The 21,022-nt window shown below is 37.0% G+C and overlaps 1 protein-coding gene across 2 annotated transcripts; it reads right to left on the minus strand.

Moving 5' to 3' along the window:
* Window positions 1–3,971: 3,971 nt before the first annotated feature.
* On the minus strand, window positions 3,972–19,364 carry slc7a9 (solute carrier family 7 member 9). Of its 2 annotated transcripts, XM_030127428.1 has the most exons (13): window positions 19,253–19,364; window positions 18,443–18,568; window positions 16,664–16,811; window positions 12,841–13,083; window positions 11,888–12,013; window positions 11,693–11,792; window positions 9,480–9,524; window positions 9,107–9,230; window positions 8,860–8,963; window positions 8,055–8,151; window positions 7,674–7,823; window positions 6,603–6,777; window positions 3,972–4,856 (listed from the first exon to the last, which is right to left on the minus strand). In XM_030127428.1, the coding sequence occupies exons 2-13, from the start codon at window positions 18,557–18,559 to the stop codon at window positions 4,795–4,797; spliced, it is 1,491 nt and encodes a 496-aa protein (XP_029983288.1). In that variant the 5' UTR covers window positions 18,560–18,568; window positions 19,253–19,364; the 3' UTR covers window positions 3,972–4,794. The 2 variants fall into 2 exon arrangements, with proteins under 2 accessions (XP_029983288.1, XP_029983280.1); XM_030127420.1 differs by lacking the exon at window positions 19,253–19,364 and having other exon boundaries at window positions 18,443–18,577.
* Between the last annotated feature and the right edge of the window lie 1,658 nt (window positions 19,365–21,022).

Genomic DNA, 21,022 nt, shown 5'->3' on the forward strand with positions numbered 1-21,022 from the left:
TTCTGTGAAATGATGCAAAGTGCAAAGGCTGTAGAGCTGCATAAATGTTCATACACAGACAAGGAAAACCATCTTTGACGAGCAGCTGAGAGATCACAAACTTGGCTGTGAAGCAGTAGTGGCTGTAGGCAATGTTTAGAAGTACACACAGGCAGGATAAACATCAGAGAAGACCCTGCCAGGCAGCCAGTAAAAGCTGTTCGTACTCCTTCATTGAAGGCTAACTGCCCCCCTACCCCACCCCCCCACTACCACCAACACCTAATTATTCCGTCTTCCCTTACACTCTCTTTCACAGAAAATAATTATTTCCTTGACCTGTCTCTGTCTATGTACCTCTCTCTGTGTATTTATGTATAATTTTTTTCATTTTTTTTGCACATTTTTGCTGTTCACACAACACACACATACCAACTGTCCTGCCTCCCACTGTGTGCAGTATGTGTAGCGAAGCCACCCGTGCATCAGGCAGAGAAAGCAACACAAGCAGCCTCCCTACCATCTCACTATCTGCTGATCAAAGAGCCGCTAAACAGCCAGAAACTACAGCGGGTGCAAAAGAGGAGCATGCACAGCAGCACAATTAGCAAGCACTACTTCTTTAGATGCTGAATTTGATCCTGATCCCTGACATTTCTCACACACAAACACAGTCATGCAGATATGTGCATGCAAATGTGTAAACACAAATGTGCATAACTTATATTTGTATTTAAAATTCCAAACATAGAGTCTCCATATTACTCAAAATAAGATGAACTGTGGTGGTATTAGTGAGTGACTGTGCATGATATCATCAATCACTGATCTGTGACTTCATTTAAAGTTAAGTGAGATTTTTTAAGAGTGAAAAGCAGGAAGGAGAAAAGGAAGAAAGATAAAAATCCAAGAGGAAAACAAAAGAGTGAGTGCAATACAGTGAAGAGAAGGGATGTGAGATAGGGAAGAGGTTACAAGGGTAAGACAGTGAAAGACAGATGGAGGGAGAGTTAAATGGTCAGATAATCCAATGATGGAGAAGTCAAAGGAGATTTTTTTTTCACTGCAAAACATGCATGATTAAAAGCAAACAGAGAACATATTATACCAAAGTACAGTATTAAACAACTGATCAGAAGCATCATCTATCCCCTTTGGCTCAGTGAGATCACAGCTGCTGAGTTTTTTGTGAAAGAAGAGGCAGCAATTCTAGATTTTAATAAGTTACAAATACTAGTGGCTCAAAATTACATTTTTCTATTTTTGAGCACAGTATCTGCTGTGCATAGCTGTAGCAATGAGGTGGAAAAACATCATGAAAGCAGAAATAAATGCAATATAGAAGGATTAGAAGTTGTAGAAACACACACAGTAAAATTAAAATTGAATGTAGTAAGAGAACAAAATCAACAAAAAACTCCAAACAGATCTGTAAAGTGGCAATGGAAAAGCTATCAGATGAAGGCATTAATGAGACATTTGTTAGGAAACAGTCATCTGCAACCTAATAATTCAAATGAAGAGCATTTTTTCATAATGTTCTCAACACTAAATGCAATGCCAGGACATTGCTGGGAGCAGAGCCAGGTGGGAGTGAGCCACAAATCTGGGGAATGTGTCTGGAAAAAAGTGATGTGGATCCTCTACTGTAAAAGGATCAGAGTGTACATGAAATGGCTCTGGCTCACTTCAGTGCCACTGCTTATTCAAGTGTGCCCTCCAATGGAGGAAAACAGGTCATGTTGACAAAGCAGACTTCTCTGTTGGATGTTTTAAGTGACTTGGTTCTTTCCCCTCTTGTATTTGGGCTGTACAAAGATTTTCACTGTGGCATTTCTATACAGTCAGTGAGCAGAGAACCTTTTCTAAAGTCACTCTTGAGTTATCACAGGTAAATCCAAACATTCAGGCCAATTCTCTCTTGGTCAGGTCAGTCATGGAAAGGAGATTTTTAATCTAAATGAGGATTTTGCCAGGTTAAGTACAGTGTATAATAAATAAGGGAAATAATAAATGTATTTTAAGTAAAGTTCTGTAAACAGTGGAAACATTCTTCTAAAATTTTTCTGATAAAATCTCTGCCAAATAGGGGCATTTTCCCTCTTTGAAGTTTTAAGCATTATTACTTAACAATCCAAAAACAACTGGACTGAGCACAGACTTCATTTGTGGCATATGTTCATTAGTAACGCATTATAATGCAGTTTTTGGAAAGGTCGCTGAATGATTGCGAGGTTTTAATCCAAATGCTAATTTAGTAACTGATTGGAAAAGCTCAGTAATATGATGATAATGATATGCAGATGAGTTCCCATCAGAGCTGTCTGTCCATTAATGAGATGATATTTGAATGTACTGTACGGGCATGTGTATGCGCGTGTCCATGCAGGCAAGGGTGCAGGCATACGTACGGAATGTGTGCATATATTAGAGTGCACATTAACTTTCATCAGAATATTTAGCATATTAATGTTTAATCAATCTACACTGTGCTAATGCAAAGTTTGATTAAGACATGCCATAGTCAGTAATTAACAGACGGAAGCAACTGCACTTGATTATATTGCAGCCAGTTTACATGACCACTTCGTCTTCTATTAGGGAAAGTTTGAAAATCCAAGACATGCACCCTGAAAAACTGCCCACGGGCAAGTGCAAATGTGTATGTTTGAAAATAAATTGTAGAGTGGGTTTTTAGTGGATGTGTACAGAAATTTCTTGGCTGCATTAATAAATATAAATGCAACTGAGTGGTAGCTCTCAGAGCAATGACTCAGGTCCGTTGCTGGATAGATTTTATTTTACATGGATTAAAGATGTGTTTTGGCAGGTTTTCATTTATAAACCCAAAATGTGTGCCCAAAAGTGGCAGAAGACACATAAAGATATCAGCCTTTGAGCAAATGCAATATGTTGAAAGTATTAAACTGTATTTTAGAGTAACAAAACATTCTGAAATGACGGTGTCAAAGCGATAAAACACCATTGTATGCACATGATCTATTAAGCTATCAGATTTAATATTCATTACATGGCGCTAAACAGTAAACAGCCTCATCTCACCCCCACTCCATCAGCACAAGGAGAAATTACACCAAGTCTCGTTCTCAGGAAGACTCCAAGTCATTCACTAAAATAAACATGTACAGTATCCAACAGAACTAATTTTTCACATGATACAAGAAAGCATCGTGAAGATTTCTGAACATGAATAATTATATTTTACAACCGCAAATAAGACACTGACTCATTAGTTCTATTAAAAAGTCAAACTCTCCTCATACTGAATGCAGAGTTGCCTGCTTTCAGCCCAAGACCCAAATGAAAAATGTTGTTTCTTTCATCCTGGGACACAAGCACATTAAGGAGTGATGAAACAGAATGTAACTACTCATTTCTACTCTGCAAAGTTTCAAAATATAGGAGATGGGGCAGAAAAAGCCCAGGCATTTATGTTATATTACAACAATTTGCACCCAAAAATAAGCTAGAGTTCGAGCTGCCCATTTCCAAATGAGCCCTTTGTTTTTATGCAGATCTTTATTCTGCACACAAGACCTATAGAGAGCTCTGTGGGACAACAGCATTCTTCAACAAACACACACATACATTTAAACAGAGCCAAACATAATAGGCTACACAAATGGCACCCTGCCTCTCTGGACAAGTCTCGCCTAATTTGGCAGAAGTAGTGTCTGTGCAAATGTCCTCTCTCATTCAGCAAAGCCAATGCAGATTCACTGGCATCATGCAAACAAGCACTTTCACACCAAGGAATTTCTCTTGGGGAAATCCAAGTTGTATAGAATGGAGTAACTGTGCCACTAGAGGGCGACAAGAACCTAATGTGCTGCATCAAACTTGTTGTACTCAAACTTTCAAAATGCACATTTGACCAGACACACATTAACTTATGGATTTCATCATCATGCCTTTAGAGCAATATAGAATAAAATTGATTAAAAACACAGTATACATTTAAAACAAAAAGAAAATCTTACAAATGTCTCAGAAAATATGAAAATGACAGAACAGCAACTACATGTGTAAAGAACAGTGTTTTACTGACATCTGGTGGACAACATTTGGAACAGCAGTCCATGATTACTGTCACTGGAAATTATTTCCTGCCCGCTTAGTGCTCAACAAGATTAAAACCTGCAATGATCACTTCATAATACTATGTAGCGTTGTTACAGTATATTACAAAACGAAAGAGAAAATAAAGCTTAATGTGCAAACATCATGTAAGTAATTCTGATTAGTTGTTACACCCTCAGGAGAAATAAAGTAAACATTTCAGCATAAATCTTCTTTACGAACTCTACTGAGCTTTCATGAGCTTCTTTCGTTAATACAAACAAAATGTTTACTTTTTCCCTTTACACAAGGCAAATCCTGTAGCAGCTACAAAGCAAATGATCTTTGGAATGAAACTCTATTGCACATTCATTACATGAAAATGTTTAACATAACTGCGTCAAAAAGAAAAAGACTGTGTGAACATTGTTTGTTATTCACTTTATGAACTCTACGAGTTTTCTGTGCAATGTGTTGTGTAACATTTCCCATAATGTGGGTTACGTAACATTCTATCTCTGATCATACACTGAAAATTAACTATACCATATAATACATTTTAATAAACCAGTAATGTAAAATGGCAAACATGAAGTCAGGTTTCCTTTATGTGAAACTGGTACTCTCATGCACTCTATGAAAAAGTTTCCAGCCATAATTTGCAAACCAACCGACAAGTTTCTGGACAGGGCAAATGAGAAGAAGAAGTTGATGTGACCATCATTCAGTCCCTTTTCATTCAGTTATCTCAGGTGGAACTACTTCCATCAGCAGTTGGAGATGCATGGTGATAGGCCCTGCAGTGGAAAAATCACAGCACTATGAAATTATCTGTTCTGTTTTTACTGTGTACGAGAGTCAATCACATCAGTTACATGAGTTCAAGGAATATTAATAATTCATAAGTAAAATTGTAGTTTTATGCCTTCAATAAAGCAGTCGAGTTCCAATTTTCGTCCATGTCTGTCCAGGTTCATTTAAAAATTTGAAAGAATATAAGTATTTAATGTCGTATTACAACAAAATCAAAGACATGACTATGGACACTGTTGACTTGTAAGATTCCAGTCAATCATTTCTAGTAAGGAAATTACTGATTGGACTTTACCAGTCAGTAAAACCTGTGAGCTTGTGGAGGATCGTCAGAGATAGTCCTGGTTGTAAAATGTAAATTAATAATTAAACCTATATGAAACATTTGGTTATTAATTTCCTGTCATGGTCCTGCAGTGGTTAGCACTATAGCATGTAGCATGTTCTCCCTGTGTCTGCATGGGTTCTCTACAGTTACTCCAGCTCCCTTCCACTGTCCAGTGGTATGCACCTTAATAGGTTTATTGGTGAATCTAATTCTCCATAGGAGTGAATGTGACAGTGAATTGTTGTTCATCCGTATATGCCAGCCCTGCGATGAATTGGCAACACAATCAGGGTGTACCCCACCTTTTCCCCTTTGGTTGCTAGGGCAGACTCCAACCGCCCTGCAACCCTCACAAGGAATAAGCTTTTCAGAAAATGGATGGATTTAGCTTTTATAGTCCACCCTCTTCACCTCTCCTGAATGACAAACAGGCCAGGGAGGCTCCTCTTAATAATCAAATGTTTTATTTTGAATCAATGATTGATTCACAAAAATTAGTTTAGAGCATTTTTTTTGTAATTCAGATTATACTATCTCTTCTTTTATATCTATGATTTCATCCTATTATTTATTTGAGTGAAAACCTGTCCAATTTTGAGTTATTAGTCAAAAGTGTGTGAGGTTTTGGTCTGACAGAAAAGCATTTATCCACGATGGCCACAGACGACTGTACAGACGGGTGTCGGTGGTGTGAAGGAATAAAAATTCCATTAAACCAAAAGATATATTTATTTACATTAAACAACAACATGTCTCAGTTTTATTAACCCATAAAGACCCAGTGCTACTTATGTGGTAGTTCCAAAATATTTTTTTTCTCTATATTTATCTTTTCTTGAGTGATTTTTCACCATTTATTACAATATTATCCTCTATATTTTGTGTTTTTACTGTAAAAATCTGGTATTTTTCTCTATTTAATTCATTGATCATGTAGATGTTCATTAAAGCTCAAATTAAAGTTGAGGGTTATTATTTGAGACACAGAAAAAAATGAAGAAAACGTCTTTTTCAGCAAAATATATCACTAACTTAACATAAACCAAGTGTCTCTATCCACTGTCACTGATCAAACTGCATGGGTTTTACTGGTGAATCAATATTGTAGAAAATGACAGTGCCGTCACGGTAACTACAGAGCCTCTGAATGTCCAAATGGGTCAAATCTGATGACCATGAAAAGATGACAAACTGTATTTTACACCAATTAGTGCTTCAATGGATATTGAACAGTTTAGATCAGTAGACAGCTTTGGTCGTCGGCAGCTGTTTGGGTCTTTATGAGTTAAACCACTAAGCTGGTGCAGATATCACTTCAGTATAAGGATAGCTCAGAATCAACATTTCATACTTGATATGTGTTTGTTGCCACGCAGAACAGAAGTGTTATGAGTAAACTTACTCATGAGACGGCGTCCCCAGGTGACCTTACGGTGAACAAAGGGGTAATAGAAGAAGAGTCCACTGAAGATGAAGATAGAACAGTAGAGATACTCGAGCTGTGGCTTATCAATGATGGGAGCCAGGACCAAGTATAAGGACACCAGGACCATTAGTACTGCTATGACAATCGGCACCTTTGAGTGATCACACAATTACAAAGGAACCATTGTTAGTTTGTGTCATTTAATTCTATTTTGTGATCACAAACACAGCTGTAGGTTCAACCTATAAAAATGACTTAATGTTAATACATCAAATTAATATTATGTTATGTTATGTTATGTTCACTATATTTTCTTCCAACAAAAATTCAGCTTTGAATAAGGATTTAAACAGTTTCTGGAACAGCAAATATATTACAATTTCACTTGTACCGCACAGTGACATAAAAGCAAAATATAATCCTTATAAGAAGAGACAAAAGGGGGAAAAGGTGCAGTGTCCAAATGCATTCAATAACAAGTGGTGCCAGGTACCCCCTCGCACATATTGTAGCTTATTTTGGCATCGATCCAGCTGATGTCATCATGTCTATGTGTGTGCTGATGTCAGCATAGACCTAGACAGCATAGACAAATTTTGGCCATTATAAAAAGTTTTAAATTCACAAAAAATTTGAACTTTGACCTACTTTTCCCAAAATGTAATCACATATAATTTGGGTCACAGGCAATCTATAAACCAAATTTGGTATAAATTCAACCAATAGTTTTGCTACTACAGACATTTGAAATTGTGCCCATTATAAGTAAGTGGGGGTAAAAAGAAATTTTAAAAATTTATTTTAAAAAATTTTGAACTTTGACCTACTGTTCCCAAAAATGTAATCAGATCTATTCTGGGTCACTGGCAATCTATAAACTCAATTTGGTAAGAATTCAACCATTAGTCTTCCTGCTAGAATGTTAATAAATAAACAAACAAACCGAGCCAAAACAATAATTAATAACAATAATTAATTAAACAGAAGACAAACACAAACTACTGAGCTTGTGCTGATACTCTAAAACTAAATGTTGACAAGTCTTACCTTCACTGGTCTGTGGAGTTCCTTCCTCGTGAAGCGTAAAACTATGAGAGACAGGGCTGTCATTCCATAAAACAGCCACTGAGCAAAACTGAAGTAGTTAATGAGGGTATTAATGTCAGCTGGGATGATGTAGATAATGGACAAAATGCCCTAGAACACAAAACAAATAAGACAACAATGACTGATGGGTTACTTTATCTCAACTTGTTGGTATAACATGATTGCACTTAAAAATCACAAATAGAAAGATCTCCTCATACTTATATGGTTAAAATTGCACTTGACACACTGAATGATTGTATATACATTTGGATTTACTAATTCAGATGAAATAATAAGATCCAGTTTTATTAGATGATTCTTTGAATACACAGGACTTACATTAAATAATAGAGCAGGTAATGGCGTGAAGCGTTTCAGACTGATGTAGGATAAGATTTTCACCATGTGGCCTTCTCTTCCCGATACATAGGCCAGTCTAGGAGAAAAGAAAATTAGTTTTTTGGTGGTTTTTATTATTGAACTGTTTTTTGGAAGACTTCCTCTGTCTCTGTAAGACTTTAACCGACCTTAACAGACCTTAACCTTCATATTCTTATTTCCACACACATTGACCCTGTAAAGCCTGATCCATTAAATCGTTGACAAAAAAATTCCAGTTCTTTGAAACTGGAGCCTTTATTGGTCCTTCTGAATAACCCCCATTTTTATTTTTTATTTATTTATTTTTTTTATAATATCAATTTCCATGTATGAGTTCCAACTTTGTGTCATATTTTATATAGCGGGTCTCAGTGCTCAAATATCATTATTTTTGACCAAAAAAAACCCATAATTTAACATAAACATGTCTAACAAATTGTTAATTCCTTTTCAAAATTGGCAAAGTTCTGCCTCCTTCCTCATTAATGACAATCTTGTAGTGTCACTGGAAAGGCTTCTGGTGAATGAATTCCTCCTCCTTGGTGGATTATGTATCTAATTGTATACATCAGATTTGTCAAGAAAAAAAAATCACACTGATCATGTAGAGGGCTTCAAAACTCATGCATTAAATATGATACATCTGGCATTATGGGGTTAAGATAAATATTTGTTCTTATTTATTTATTTATTTATTTAATTTTTATTTATTTATTTATTTATTTATTTATTTATTTATTTATTTATTTATTTATTATTGTACCTTCCGGCAGTAAAACAGCTCCCATTGGCCGACCCAAATGTGGAGAAGACAACAAAGACTGGGACGATCCAAGACAGAGGGTAAAGGACTCTGTCTCCAAAAGTCTATACAGACAGAAATAATGTCAAGGAGCAAATTAATACTGAGCTTTACTTACAATTAATTTGGAGCATCAACCTTTAACACCGTATTGGTTGTTTATTATCAGATAATCTAATAGTTCATGCCATGTCGTTCTACTCCTTACCACAGCAACAGCCGGAGACAACAGCAGTTCAGTAGTGGTCATGACAGTGAAGTACGCCATGTTGACCAGGACGTAACAAACAGATACCAAAGGGATGCCAATGATAATAGCCAGTGGCAGGTTCCTGTGGCAAATTGAGAAGAAAATCTACTTAACCCTGGAAGACCTAGAAATATTTTTGTGATGACTTTCTGATGAATTCCCCCCTTCATTTAACCTTTACAAAACAATTTATTGCCATTTATTATAATATTGTCCTCCATAATTTGCGTTTTTCAGGGAAATTAAGTAGTTTCCTATATTTAACATACTGATCATGTAAACCGGAAAAAAAAAAGACTTTCAGCAAAATATAAACAGAAATGTAATCTACCTGGATGGGTTTTTCAGCTCCTCTGTTATGAAATTCAGCTGATTCCTGACAGGGATAAAAGGTATAATAAGAAATGTGAGTATTGTGTTTATCAGTTACATTGTCTCCTGAAGAGTAAACATAGAAATTCCATGTACTTGCTCAGCAAATTGCATAAATCTAGTTTTGCTAGTTTGTACTACATTGTCTTTGTTAGTGAAATTAGCATGTAATTATGTGGTGCTACAATGCATTAGCAATAAAATAATCCTCACTGGAAAAAATAAAAGTGAGGCCAAATACTGTTGCCCTCCATATTACAGCTTGATTATGTTTGGTTAATGCCATACGTCAGAAGTTAAAAAGAGGTTCAAAAGCAAAAAAAATATGTCGAACTTCACCCCTATTTGTACAAGTATAATTCTAGTCCTGATTCATCATGTCACAGACCCCTATGCTGAAACATTTGGTGGGGCTCTAGCTTTGGTGGTCAGGATCTTTCCTTTCCTCTAATAAAAAAAAAAAAAAAAGACAAATGATGTGGTAAACATAGAAGTTCAGATTCATTATGCGAGCTTTGTAGTTCACTGGCTTCAAATTGACTCTGTACGAAGTGCCAGATGAACAGCTCTTGTCATGATCACACTCACATTTTGGATGTTTTCAAGTCACAAAATACCCGAGTTTTGAATGAAAAAAGCATACAGGCAAAGTAAACAATCTTCCCTGTGGAGGGTGAATAGACAGAATAATCATTTTTCATCTTTTTGGAGATACAGATCTGTAGTTTACTAGCTACCATCTTATTCACATAGATATATTCATTAATATATTTCTAGTTTTTAAATACACTGATCAGCCATAAGATTTTGACCACAGAGATAAGCGGAAATTCTATTGATTATTTTATTTCAGTTGGTACCTTTCACTGGGTTGGATTTATTAGGCAGCATGTGAGCATTTCAATGCTGATTTGCTGGAAACAGCAAAATGAGCAACGTAAGGAACTGGCTTTGACCAAGGATAAATAGTGAACACACCCCTTCATTCCAAATAGTGAGCTAACGATGGGTCAGCGAACGCAGAGGCTTAGCGAATGCAATATCGGTTTCCGGGCTCCTTTCATTCACTAAACCATTGTGAGCTCACTATTTGTAACTATATGTGAGCGAACAAATGCGAACATCTCCGCTCCCAATGTTTCAGTTCATCTGTCAGCATTATGATTAGAATGAGGAATTATTATAGGCTATTTACACGCATACAGTATATGTATGTATGTGTCCGACTGGACGTCTAAGGATGACCTGGGTTTTTCTGCACTGGTGACTTTATTAACAGACCTCTAACTGGTTACGTAACCACGCTGAACAACAGGACAAACAGATTGTGTTCAAAAACTGATCTCTGTTCCGTTCCTTCATCCAGTCACTCACTCATACCTTATTATGCCCACACACACACACACGCTCTTCCCTTATACCACTCTCATTTATCTCTCAAAGCCACATCCACTCTGTCCTCTGCCCCACTATGTCCTGAAGTAATCTATAGCTATGCATAAATTGATGCAGAGAATAAAATTCAGTGAGCTGATCAGTCCTCACACGGTAAATTTGTTTTTGTTGGTGCAAAATGTTAGTGTTGTAGTCAAGACTGGCTTGACCGAGACCATGACACTGTGTTCCTGGTCTGCATTTGTTTGTACCAACCAAAAATGGACTAAGGAAGGACATCCCAATCTCAGGACAATTGAGCATCTGTGGAGATGTTGGACAAATACATCTGATCCATGGAGGTCTACCTCACTACTTCCAAGACATTAGGGATCTGCAGCCAAAGTCTTGGCCCAGATATGACAGCACACCTTCAGAGGTCTGGTGGAGTCTACACCTCTGGTCACATTGGTGGCAATAATGTTCTGTTCCCATAGATGCTTGATTGGTTGAGATCTGGTTGTTGTTCTTTGGACCACTTTTGTTAAATACCAACTACTTTACATTGGGGATGACCAATAAGATCTGGAGAGGTTCCGACCCAGTGATTTGACGGTCACAAAGTTGCTTCCTTTTCTTGTCCATTTTGCTGTTTTGAACATATAAACTTCAACCCACCTAATCCAAATTATTATTGCTTCTCCTTTCAGTGGTCAGAGAGTTATAGCTGATCAGTATATAGAGTAAGCCTAACTGCCACCATTAGAAAGCCTGTTAAAAAGTGAATGTGTGTTTTACCATCCATCATAAGCCCAGAGTCCATTATAAAATGCAAGTCCGATGGCTCCAACAGATACTGATGTGCTCTCAAAGGCATTTGAAAAGTTCTCTGTTTTTCCTGGACACAAACAAGAACACGTATTTGTAAATAATTCTTTGAGATTTGGTGTTTATGAAATGCAACAGTGTCTCTATTGAAACATTAGGACCTACCTTGTGCCAAGAGAACAATGCCAGCCACCACTATAATGATAATGATTAAAAGTTTGGCTGCAGTGAAGATGTTCTGCACATAACTTGCCAGTTTGACACTAAAACAGTTGACAATGACAATGGAAACTGAAATGACAAACACAAAAAAACCTAATCAGTACACACAGACACATTTTAGTTGACTCGTTTAAATTGCTGACACCTCTTGAGATGACATTTATTATCTATAACAATTATATTACTTGCAGGTCGTCCAATAACCGAAAGGTTGGCGGTTCAAATCCTGCTCTGCCCTAGTCATGTGCTGTTGTGTCCTTGGGCAAGACATCTCACCCACCTTGCTTTCAGTGTCACTTAAACTGGTGTATGAATGCATATGAATAATTGGTGATGGTCAGAGGGGTCGTTTGGCACATATTGGCAGTCACACTTCAAATTACTAAATTACATGTGTACCTGTGGGTACACATGTAATTTACCACCACCAGGGTGTAAATGTGAGAGTGGATTAATTATGGATCAATAATGTAAAACGCTTTGGGTGTTGTGAAAAGCACTACAGAAATCTAATCCATTATTATTGAAAATCATATTGGCATGTTGTTTCGTATGCCTATGCATTTGTAGAAGAGACTGAAAACACAAAACAGACTTAATCGACTGAACTGTACAAATATAATACATTTATTTGTTTTAGTTTGATTTGTCACACACTTTTAATGTAATCATGATCCTTTTATTCTCATCTGTTAATCTTTAAACTGTTTATGACTTGAAAGAGGAGGTCTGATGTAATTGATAACTGGCCTTAATAAAGCCTTGTACACAGGTTTATTGTGTTTCTTTACAACACGTAACATTGTCAGTGATCATTATACTTTAAACAATTCAGTAACATGAGGACGTGTGTCTACTCACAACCATTAACCTAAAACATTTAAAATGTAACTTACAAATAGCTGCTGCCGACAGACACTTGGTAACGACAACAGGAGGAGCGCATCCTGGGTAAAAGGGAGTGGAGGCATATTCTGCAAAGCTGAGGGTGATGATGGCAAAAGAGGAGGGCTTCAAAACAATGAGTGTGGTCCAGGAGTACAGGTAAGCTACGACTGAGCCAAAAGCCTCCATTAAGTAAACATACTCTGCTCCAGACTTGGTGATCATGGTGCCAAGTTCAGCATAACACAGCGCGCCTAATAACACACATGCAAAGACAATGGTAGAAAGAAATGAGGAAAGCATCAAGTAGACAAATAGAGACACCTTTTACAATTTGCACTTGTTTCTTGGGCGGAGGGGGTTGGGGGAGGGGGAGGGGGAGGGGGGGGGGGGGGGTCAAAGAAACAAACCCACTGCCAAACACACTTAAAGTCAAAGCCATCAAGTTAGTCTTAAACACATGTTAATGACAAACTAAGATACTGAGTTTGTTTCAATACATGGACAATGGACAGGGTACCCAACATATATTTCTGATAAGCTCTAGCAGCTACTCATGTCACTGTGAACACAATTTCATAGAATTATGGCAGGTTACATGTTTTTATTGTGACCTTGGGACGATTATTAAGTATCCAACCAACTGTCCATCCTTACCAGATGCCAATGAGTTAAGTTTAACAATTACCTAAAGTAAGTTAAATAACAAACTATAACCTTTAGTTATTATTCAAGTCCAAAGTAGTTAATTTGTTGCCCTCCAGTATCCAAGACTCAATGGCAAAACCCAATAATTATGGGCCCCAGTGTGCCCACAGTGTCCTGTACATTTCACAACTTTGACAAAACCTATTGAAGTTTTCACTTGGCCTGAGACGGTATAAGTGGACAGAGGAACTGTGGCATCACATATTGGTTTCTGAAATGCTATTTTGATGCAAGTAATTTTCAATTTTGCCACCACTCACACAATCCAGAAAAAGCACAGAAGGGACTAGCTTGATTACATTTAGATTGATTTAGAAAGGACTTGCCAGAAGTGGCAATATTTGGACAAAAGGGGCTGCAAGTATTATTAGGGGTCAGAGCCACCTGCAAGGGGTCACAGCTGAGCCAATGCTAAACAATAACTTAATGACTCTGTAAAAACCTTAAGCTTCATCAGCCAATGTGTGACAGTAATTTTAAAGTGTTGTTAGTGTAATTTACTGACCACAACAGTCCACACATGTATCTGTACGATGTATGATGTATTGATGACTAATATTTGACATTTTATATGTGACATTTTATGATTACTATTGCAAAAACTTAGCAGGATTATGCAAAACCACTGCTCCAATTTGCACCAAATTTGGTGGATGTGTGTAACATGGCAAGGGGAAGAACAATTATTGTGTTGAGTACAATCTGTCCATGGGTAGTGCTGCATCAGTTTTCACAATAATTGATGGAAAGTGTGGTGTGGAAGACTATCTAAACTTTTGGTCATGATCCAAGGCCAGCCCCCTTAATGCTGATTGGTTCACAGTGTTTGCTCAGACAGCTGCTATTCAAGGAAGCTTGATAACTGGAAACCATAGAGCAGGGGCGTCATACTCATTTTAGTTCAGGGGCCACAATCAACCCAATATGATCTGAAGTGGGCTGAACCAGTGAAATAATAACAATGAAAAAGAACAATTACATTTTGAAAATGTTTATGTCTACAAAGTTTCCTTAAAAATGTGAATAACATGAACAACCTGATGTGTCTTAAGAAAAATAATTGCAATTTTAACAATATTATGCCTCAGTTTATCATTTACACATGTGCATTACAACTTACTGATCAGAGTAGATCTGCAAATACACAAAATATTTAATAACAGGCGGAATGTTGGTCAAATAGTACTTACTTCTTTTAAGACATTTCAGGTTGTTCATATTTGTTCAGGTTATTCACATTCTTGTGAAAGGATAGTTTGTCAATCTAAGCATTTTCATGTAATTTTACTTTTTTGCACTAAAACAAAGTGAAAAGTTTAGAGTTGTCATTATTTATAAGTTATGATAGTATTTTACTGGTCTGAGTCCCTTTAGATCACATTGGTCTGTATGTGAAATGATTTTAAAATCATTGATTGTTAAAATCTTAAGTGTAAATTTAGATATCACAGATTCATCCAACAGGCCGGAACAGACCCTTTGGCTTTGGTTTTGGTCCATGGGCTGTATGTTTGACACCTGTGAATGATGAGGATGAGGATCCAGGTATCAGAGTGACTAGGTTCCATGTGCAGTACCATGCACATCCCCAGGAAGAAGCCATGGTGAACAGAACTAGATTCCAACAAAATGTTTTAGCACAAGTGAGACGAGATCCAACTGTACCACTAAAACAGGTTTGTGCAACATGTGGCAGTCACACACACAGATGTACTTTTCTTTACATTTCTCAGATATATAGGAACATAAAACTGTGAGAACATAGACACCCCATTTAAAGTGAGGACACCAGTTGTTTGTCCTCATTCTAAAGTAAAGATTTTAAACAAACAAAACAAACAAATAAACAAAAACAAAAAAAACAATGTCATTGGTTTCATTTCTGAAGTTTTAATCCCAAAATACTGTATTTACATTTAAAATCTGATTCACATTAAATTCTATTTTAGTTCATTTACATATTTGATAAATGATGAGTAATCAAACAGTGCTGGAATTATTGATCAAAAAGTGTTGGACTAAACTCTTTGTGTGCAACCAATGTACACTTTTGAATTAAGTGAATCCATATTGTTCTTTATTCCCAGAGTTAAAGTATTTATTGCATATTTTGAGGTTTCAAATATTTGTTGACGCAGCAAGATTAAAAATATACACTTCATCCAGAGATGTTTAATTTTTTCTGACAGCTGTTCAGTTCATAAAACCATCATTCCCCCTGCTCGACCAAGTAATGGTGTTTATATCTGTTGTGACTTTGTTTTAGCATTTTGTTAATTTATGTACACTGTTTCAAGACAACATGATATGGCAATTTTGTTTTCAAGGACAGAGAACTTAAAAGTCATGCTGAGTCCATACAGAGATATATGTTTTTGTGATATTTTCATTTCACTGCGTATATGGTATTGGCAACAGCCAGGTTATAATTGTATATAACAGCTAATAAAGCCTTCCAAGGGATAGGTAGTAATGTGTCTTCTTGAGTCAGAATTCAGGAGCAATTATTATAGACACCTTTCAGTTTAAAATATGACATAATCCACCAAGATATCACTACAATCTATGATTATATGACTGCATTTATTCATATATGACTGGATCTTTTGCTATTACAAAATCACATTTATAATTCCATGAACCCCTTTCTATAGAGGGGTAGAATTTAAAGGTGTACAGACTAAGATTTATGGGGTACTAAAGAAGATCTAATTGCACAAATTTAATATAATCTTCATCATTATGTTTTCATTAGTGCATAATCACTTGAAGATTAACATCGCTTTATTTTCATCACCTTAAAATGAGCTGTTTTCTCTACAGACAGAGCAGGTTGTGTGTCCACCAAGTTTCAACAACAGCTCAGAATGCACCTCCTCTTATTTCTGTTACAGTGCAGCGGGTGGCATCCATGCATCACCTTATATGTTACAGTGTGAGCCAGAGTTACTTTCCCCTTAACTAAATGTCCCAGAACAGATAAAATAAACACTGTCTGTAAATAAGGGACCTCCTCACTGTGGGTGAACAAGTGGAGGGATTCAGTTGGTTCCAATATGCAGCTGAACTCATATGCATCGCTGAAAACACTAAAACCTTTAAAACAGAGGCAGACACATTTCTCACCAAGAGTGGATAAGACCCCACAGGCAGCCCACACGAGGAGACAGGGTCCTATAGCTCCAGAATACAGCAGCACAGATTTGGGGGAAATGAAGATGCCTGAGCCGATCATAGTCCCCACAATCAGACAGATGCCACTCACAAGACCAACCTAAGCAAATGCAGAAAAAAGAAAATTTCAATTTTCACAACTTCCTTAAATGTGTTTTTCAATTATTAATCACAAACTGACAAACTTCCTGTAAGATCTTGAATGATTATCCTTGCTTTTTCTTGTGCATGTGTCTTCTGTGGGTAGTTTATCATCCAACTACTGCAACCATGGAATTCATTTTTTTGTCCCACCTGACCACATATCTCATCACAAATACTTAGATAGATAATAGAGTGAGTCAAAAATAGGTATACACTTGTCTATATTAAACACTGTATTAGTAATAATGTCATGGTGCACTCATGCTTTGCCACAGACCCCTCCCTCACACTGATTATATTCACCTGCTAGCATCTGAGGCAGATCTCCATTAGGAGCCTTTGTAAGCGCCTCCCCTGCTCAGGTGCGGTGCTGGATCATTGCTATTGCTTTCACTGCTGCTGCTGTTATTACCTCCATAGGCTCACCAAGACTTTCATCTCACCTCTTTGCCATAACCCGGACTCTCACCATCCTGACTCTGGACTATGTTTCAACATCAGGTTTTGTTTTTCATTCTCCCTTCAGTGCCAGTAAATGGTGAATAGTAAATGGACCGAACTTATGTAGAGCATTTTGTACACTTTCATGATACACCCATTCACACACACTCATACACCAGATGGCGGCTGCCGCCATGCAAGGCACTGCCAGACTGGACTGGGTTCAGTGTCTCACTTCACTTCGACATGTGGACAGTCAGGGCCAGGATTCGACCCTTTGGTCATTGGACGACCCGCTCTACCAACTGAGCCACAATTGCCCTGTATGTGCCTATATGTGTGTGAGTCCATTCATTCACCCACCCACGACACTTAACCTGAAATGCAATAACTAAATAACTTATATTTGTATTTATACTCACCTAAGGTCCAAAATAGCGTTGGGAGTGTAACTCCTTATGACAATGCCATGGAGAGATAACAGAAACCAAGCCTTGTTATGCGGCTGAAGACATAACAATGATCCTCTATATTACATTTTCTTTTTATTTTAAATGATGGTTTTGTTGTGTTTAAAGGAAAATATTTTATAGCAATAGAGAAAATTAAACAGTAACACTAGTCCATGTGACTGGATGGACATCAATTTGCAATAAAAGCTTTTTCATATTTATTTGTCTTGTATTTAGTCAACAGCCATAAGATTATTCATGTTTGCAGCAATAGTAGAAATACAAAGTATCTGTGTAACTAATATGCACACTTTCTACCAGATTATTTTTGTATTTATGCCAAGTCATTGTCTTCCTAATATTAACACATGTTAATGGACAGATTCTCTTGACATGCAGGTTTAACATGAATAGAAACATTGACCAAATCCTTTTTAGGCTCGTTAAATTCACTGCATGGTTTAGGGAGCTTAACTAAAGAGGGCAAGGACTGGTCTACAGATGGGTTAATATGTGGAGACAGTCGTCGTGGAACTGCCTGGTACAATACCCCAGTCCCCATTACTTAAAAAAGGTGGAGATGGTGAGATCCTTATGGTGTGAACACCCAATGAGACTCATTCTCAGGACTGACACACATGAACGGACATGCAAACAGACACACACACACACACACACACACACACAGACTCACATCCTTCTGGAGTGCAATGACTTTCTCAGGCTGCCGGTCTTCAGACTGAGAGTCTACATTGTGACCAGTAGAACCATTCTGGGATTCCTTCCTCCTCCTAACTCTGCCTTCATCCATTTCACACTGCTGGTGCATAAGAAAACACAAATGCATGCACAAATATCATATAAGTTCCTTGACAATTTCATCTCAGAGTGAGTTTGAACTGAAAGTGAACTTAAAATCCACAGAAACTAAATTTATTTACATCTTTAATCCCCTGAGCTAAGAGATTACATATTAAACCTAGTAGTTTGTAACAGTGTAGTAATCAGGCTTATTGAGGGAAATAACTCAAGAAAGGATTGACAAGAGTCAAGAGTCAAAGACAGGTTTAGCATTACACTCTGAGTTATATATTGGTGGTTTAGATTGGATTTTCCCTTTAAGAGGACAATTACATTTTGTAAGACACATTCCTTTTAAAAAACTCATAATCATATAATTGAGCACATTTCAGTAGTTACCTAGTGTTCTCATTTTATCACTATAACACATTTTGTCCACTTAAGTGTCTGAATTATCTGCAACAGGAAGATGTAGACAGACAGGCAAGATCCATTAATTTTACCATAAATATTTGACTTCTGTTTGTTTTGTTACTGCTTTACAAACACAAGAACATTCGGTCTTGCCATAGATAGAAATGCTTTTCATTGCTCTGCTTTATGTTCTCAAATACAATAAGGAGTTCCACATTTGCATACATTGTATTTATATTGTTTGATATATGGTATAGAAAACATAAATTTCAACAAATGTCTCACTTACATATTAGCCCAAATAAAACCACCTCAGTAAAACTCCATGAACCTTCAATGTTACTATTTTCAGATCCAGTTGCAGTGATATGAATCCACAAATGACACTGAAGTGAAGTGAAAGAAAGCAGGAATGCAAATGAAAACCTGGGGCTCCTTCAGTGGGAGGTTCCTGGATCTGATTGGACCTCATGGATAGCCTTGGAACGGGGGAGGTGGGTAAAGAGAGGAAAACAGTGTGCCAGATCCTAGTTACTGAATTAAATCATTGATTAGATCTTTTAGTTTAAATATATTACCTTAGTTAGAAAAAGCAGGTAAATGTGTGTAATATTTGAGTTTCATTATATATATGACTTTAACAAAACATGAAGTATACACAGTTTGCCTGCATAAGTACAATAGTGATTGAACGTATGAGTGGTGGATGTATATGACACACTAGCAGGTGTCCAACCGTTTGCATAAAAAAATAATTAAAGATCTGTCAGGTTGTGTTTTTCCAACCAAGACAGTTCCTATTTTTCAACAGAAAACACTACAACATTTCCTCCTCTCTGAGTTTACTTTGCCCAACTCCCCTCACAATGCCCCTTTGATAGGGATACATGACACCTCTGTGTGTGTGTGTGTGTGTGTGTGTGTGTGTGTGTGTGTGTGTGTGTGTGTGTGTGTGTGTGTGCGTGCATGCACTCCCTCCTTCTCTCTTTTTTAAAAAGTTACCTTTTCCCAGGTAAACTCTCCAGATAATTATTTTATTACTTAATTGTCTCGTCCCTGTTCATAAACTCACATTATATTACCATTATAAACTGAAAGTAGGGAAATTGCCCTGCAACACAACATGAACTCTTGAATAGTCCAGTTTCTGCTTTTTTTAACCCAGGAAAAACCACTTGCTTATGCATGTGAGCTCCAGCTTAAGGTGCAGATTATGCCTTCGAAATGGGGGAGTGGTTGGACTAAATATGAGAAGAATTTACCCTTTATTGAGGAAGAAGATTATAAATTTAAACTACAGAAATACTTACATCCTGCATTTTAGTGTATTGTTTTATTACACTTGTTGTCATCTGTGTCATATCTACAGAGCATCCTGTGTGAGACTGCATCTCTGGCATTAAAAATTACACAGAGTAATTATTTGCTGAATATTGAATTATATGTCAAATTATTGCAATGACTGCTGAAGGATGGGCAACATTTAATGTCAGTAATAATGAAAATATGGCTACAAATTAGAGGTAGGATGGTCAATGCACTGATAAGAAACTGCAATCACAATATGTACTTTCTTAAAAGATGTGACACTGGCTTGTGATCATTAGAGTTGTGTTAGAAGCTTGTTTAATGCAAAAATAGACAAATTATGACTTTGGAACTCTCTGAAATACAAAGAACACGTCTTTGTAAAGCCTGTAGGCTAAAGATTTGAACTGTTGCCTTAGACAGACAGCCTTGCCTGCTCAGAGTAATCTGCTAACACCAAGAATACTTTGGTTTATGAACTCAGTAACCCAGATAACAAGAGTTTATGCTCAATAACGGTGCAAGCCCCCGACACATTCATCTGTGCTTAGGACTGAGTACATGCAGTTACAATAACAAATTCAGTCTTGTTAATCTTTCAGTGCTGAGCATCATCCTGCACATTCTGTTTTATGTTCTGTTAATAGAAGAAATGCCATTGAAAAAGTCTCCCAAGGCTCTTTTTATTGTCAGTCATTCTGTGAATGAACACGAAGGAATAAAATGGGGTTTCCCAGGGCAATAAGGTAAG

The sequence above is a fragment of the Sphaeramia orbicularis genome, chromosome 3 (assembly GCF_902148855.1).
Source record: "Sphaeramia orbicularis chromosome 3, fSphaOr1.1, whole genome shotgun sequence".
Classification (NCBI taxonomy): Eukaryota; Metazoa; Chordata; class Actinopteri; order Kurtiformes; family Apogonidae; genus Sphaeramia; species Sphaeramia orbicularis.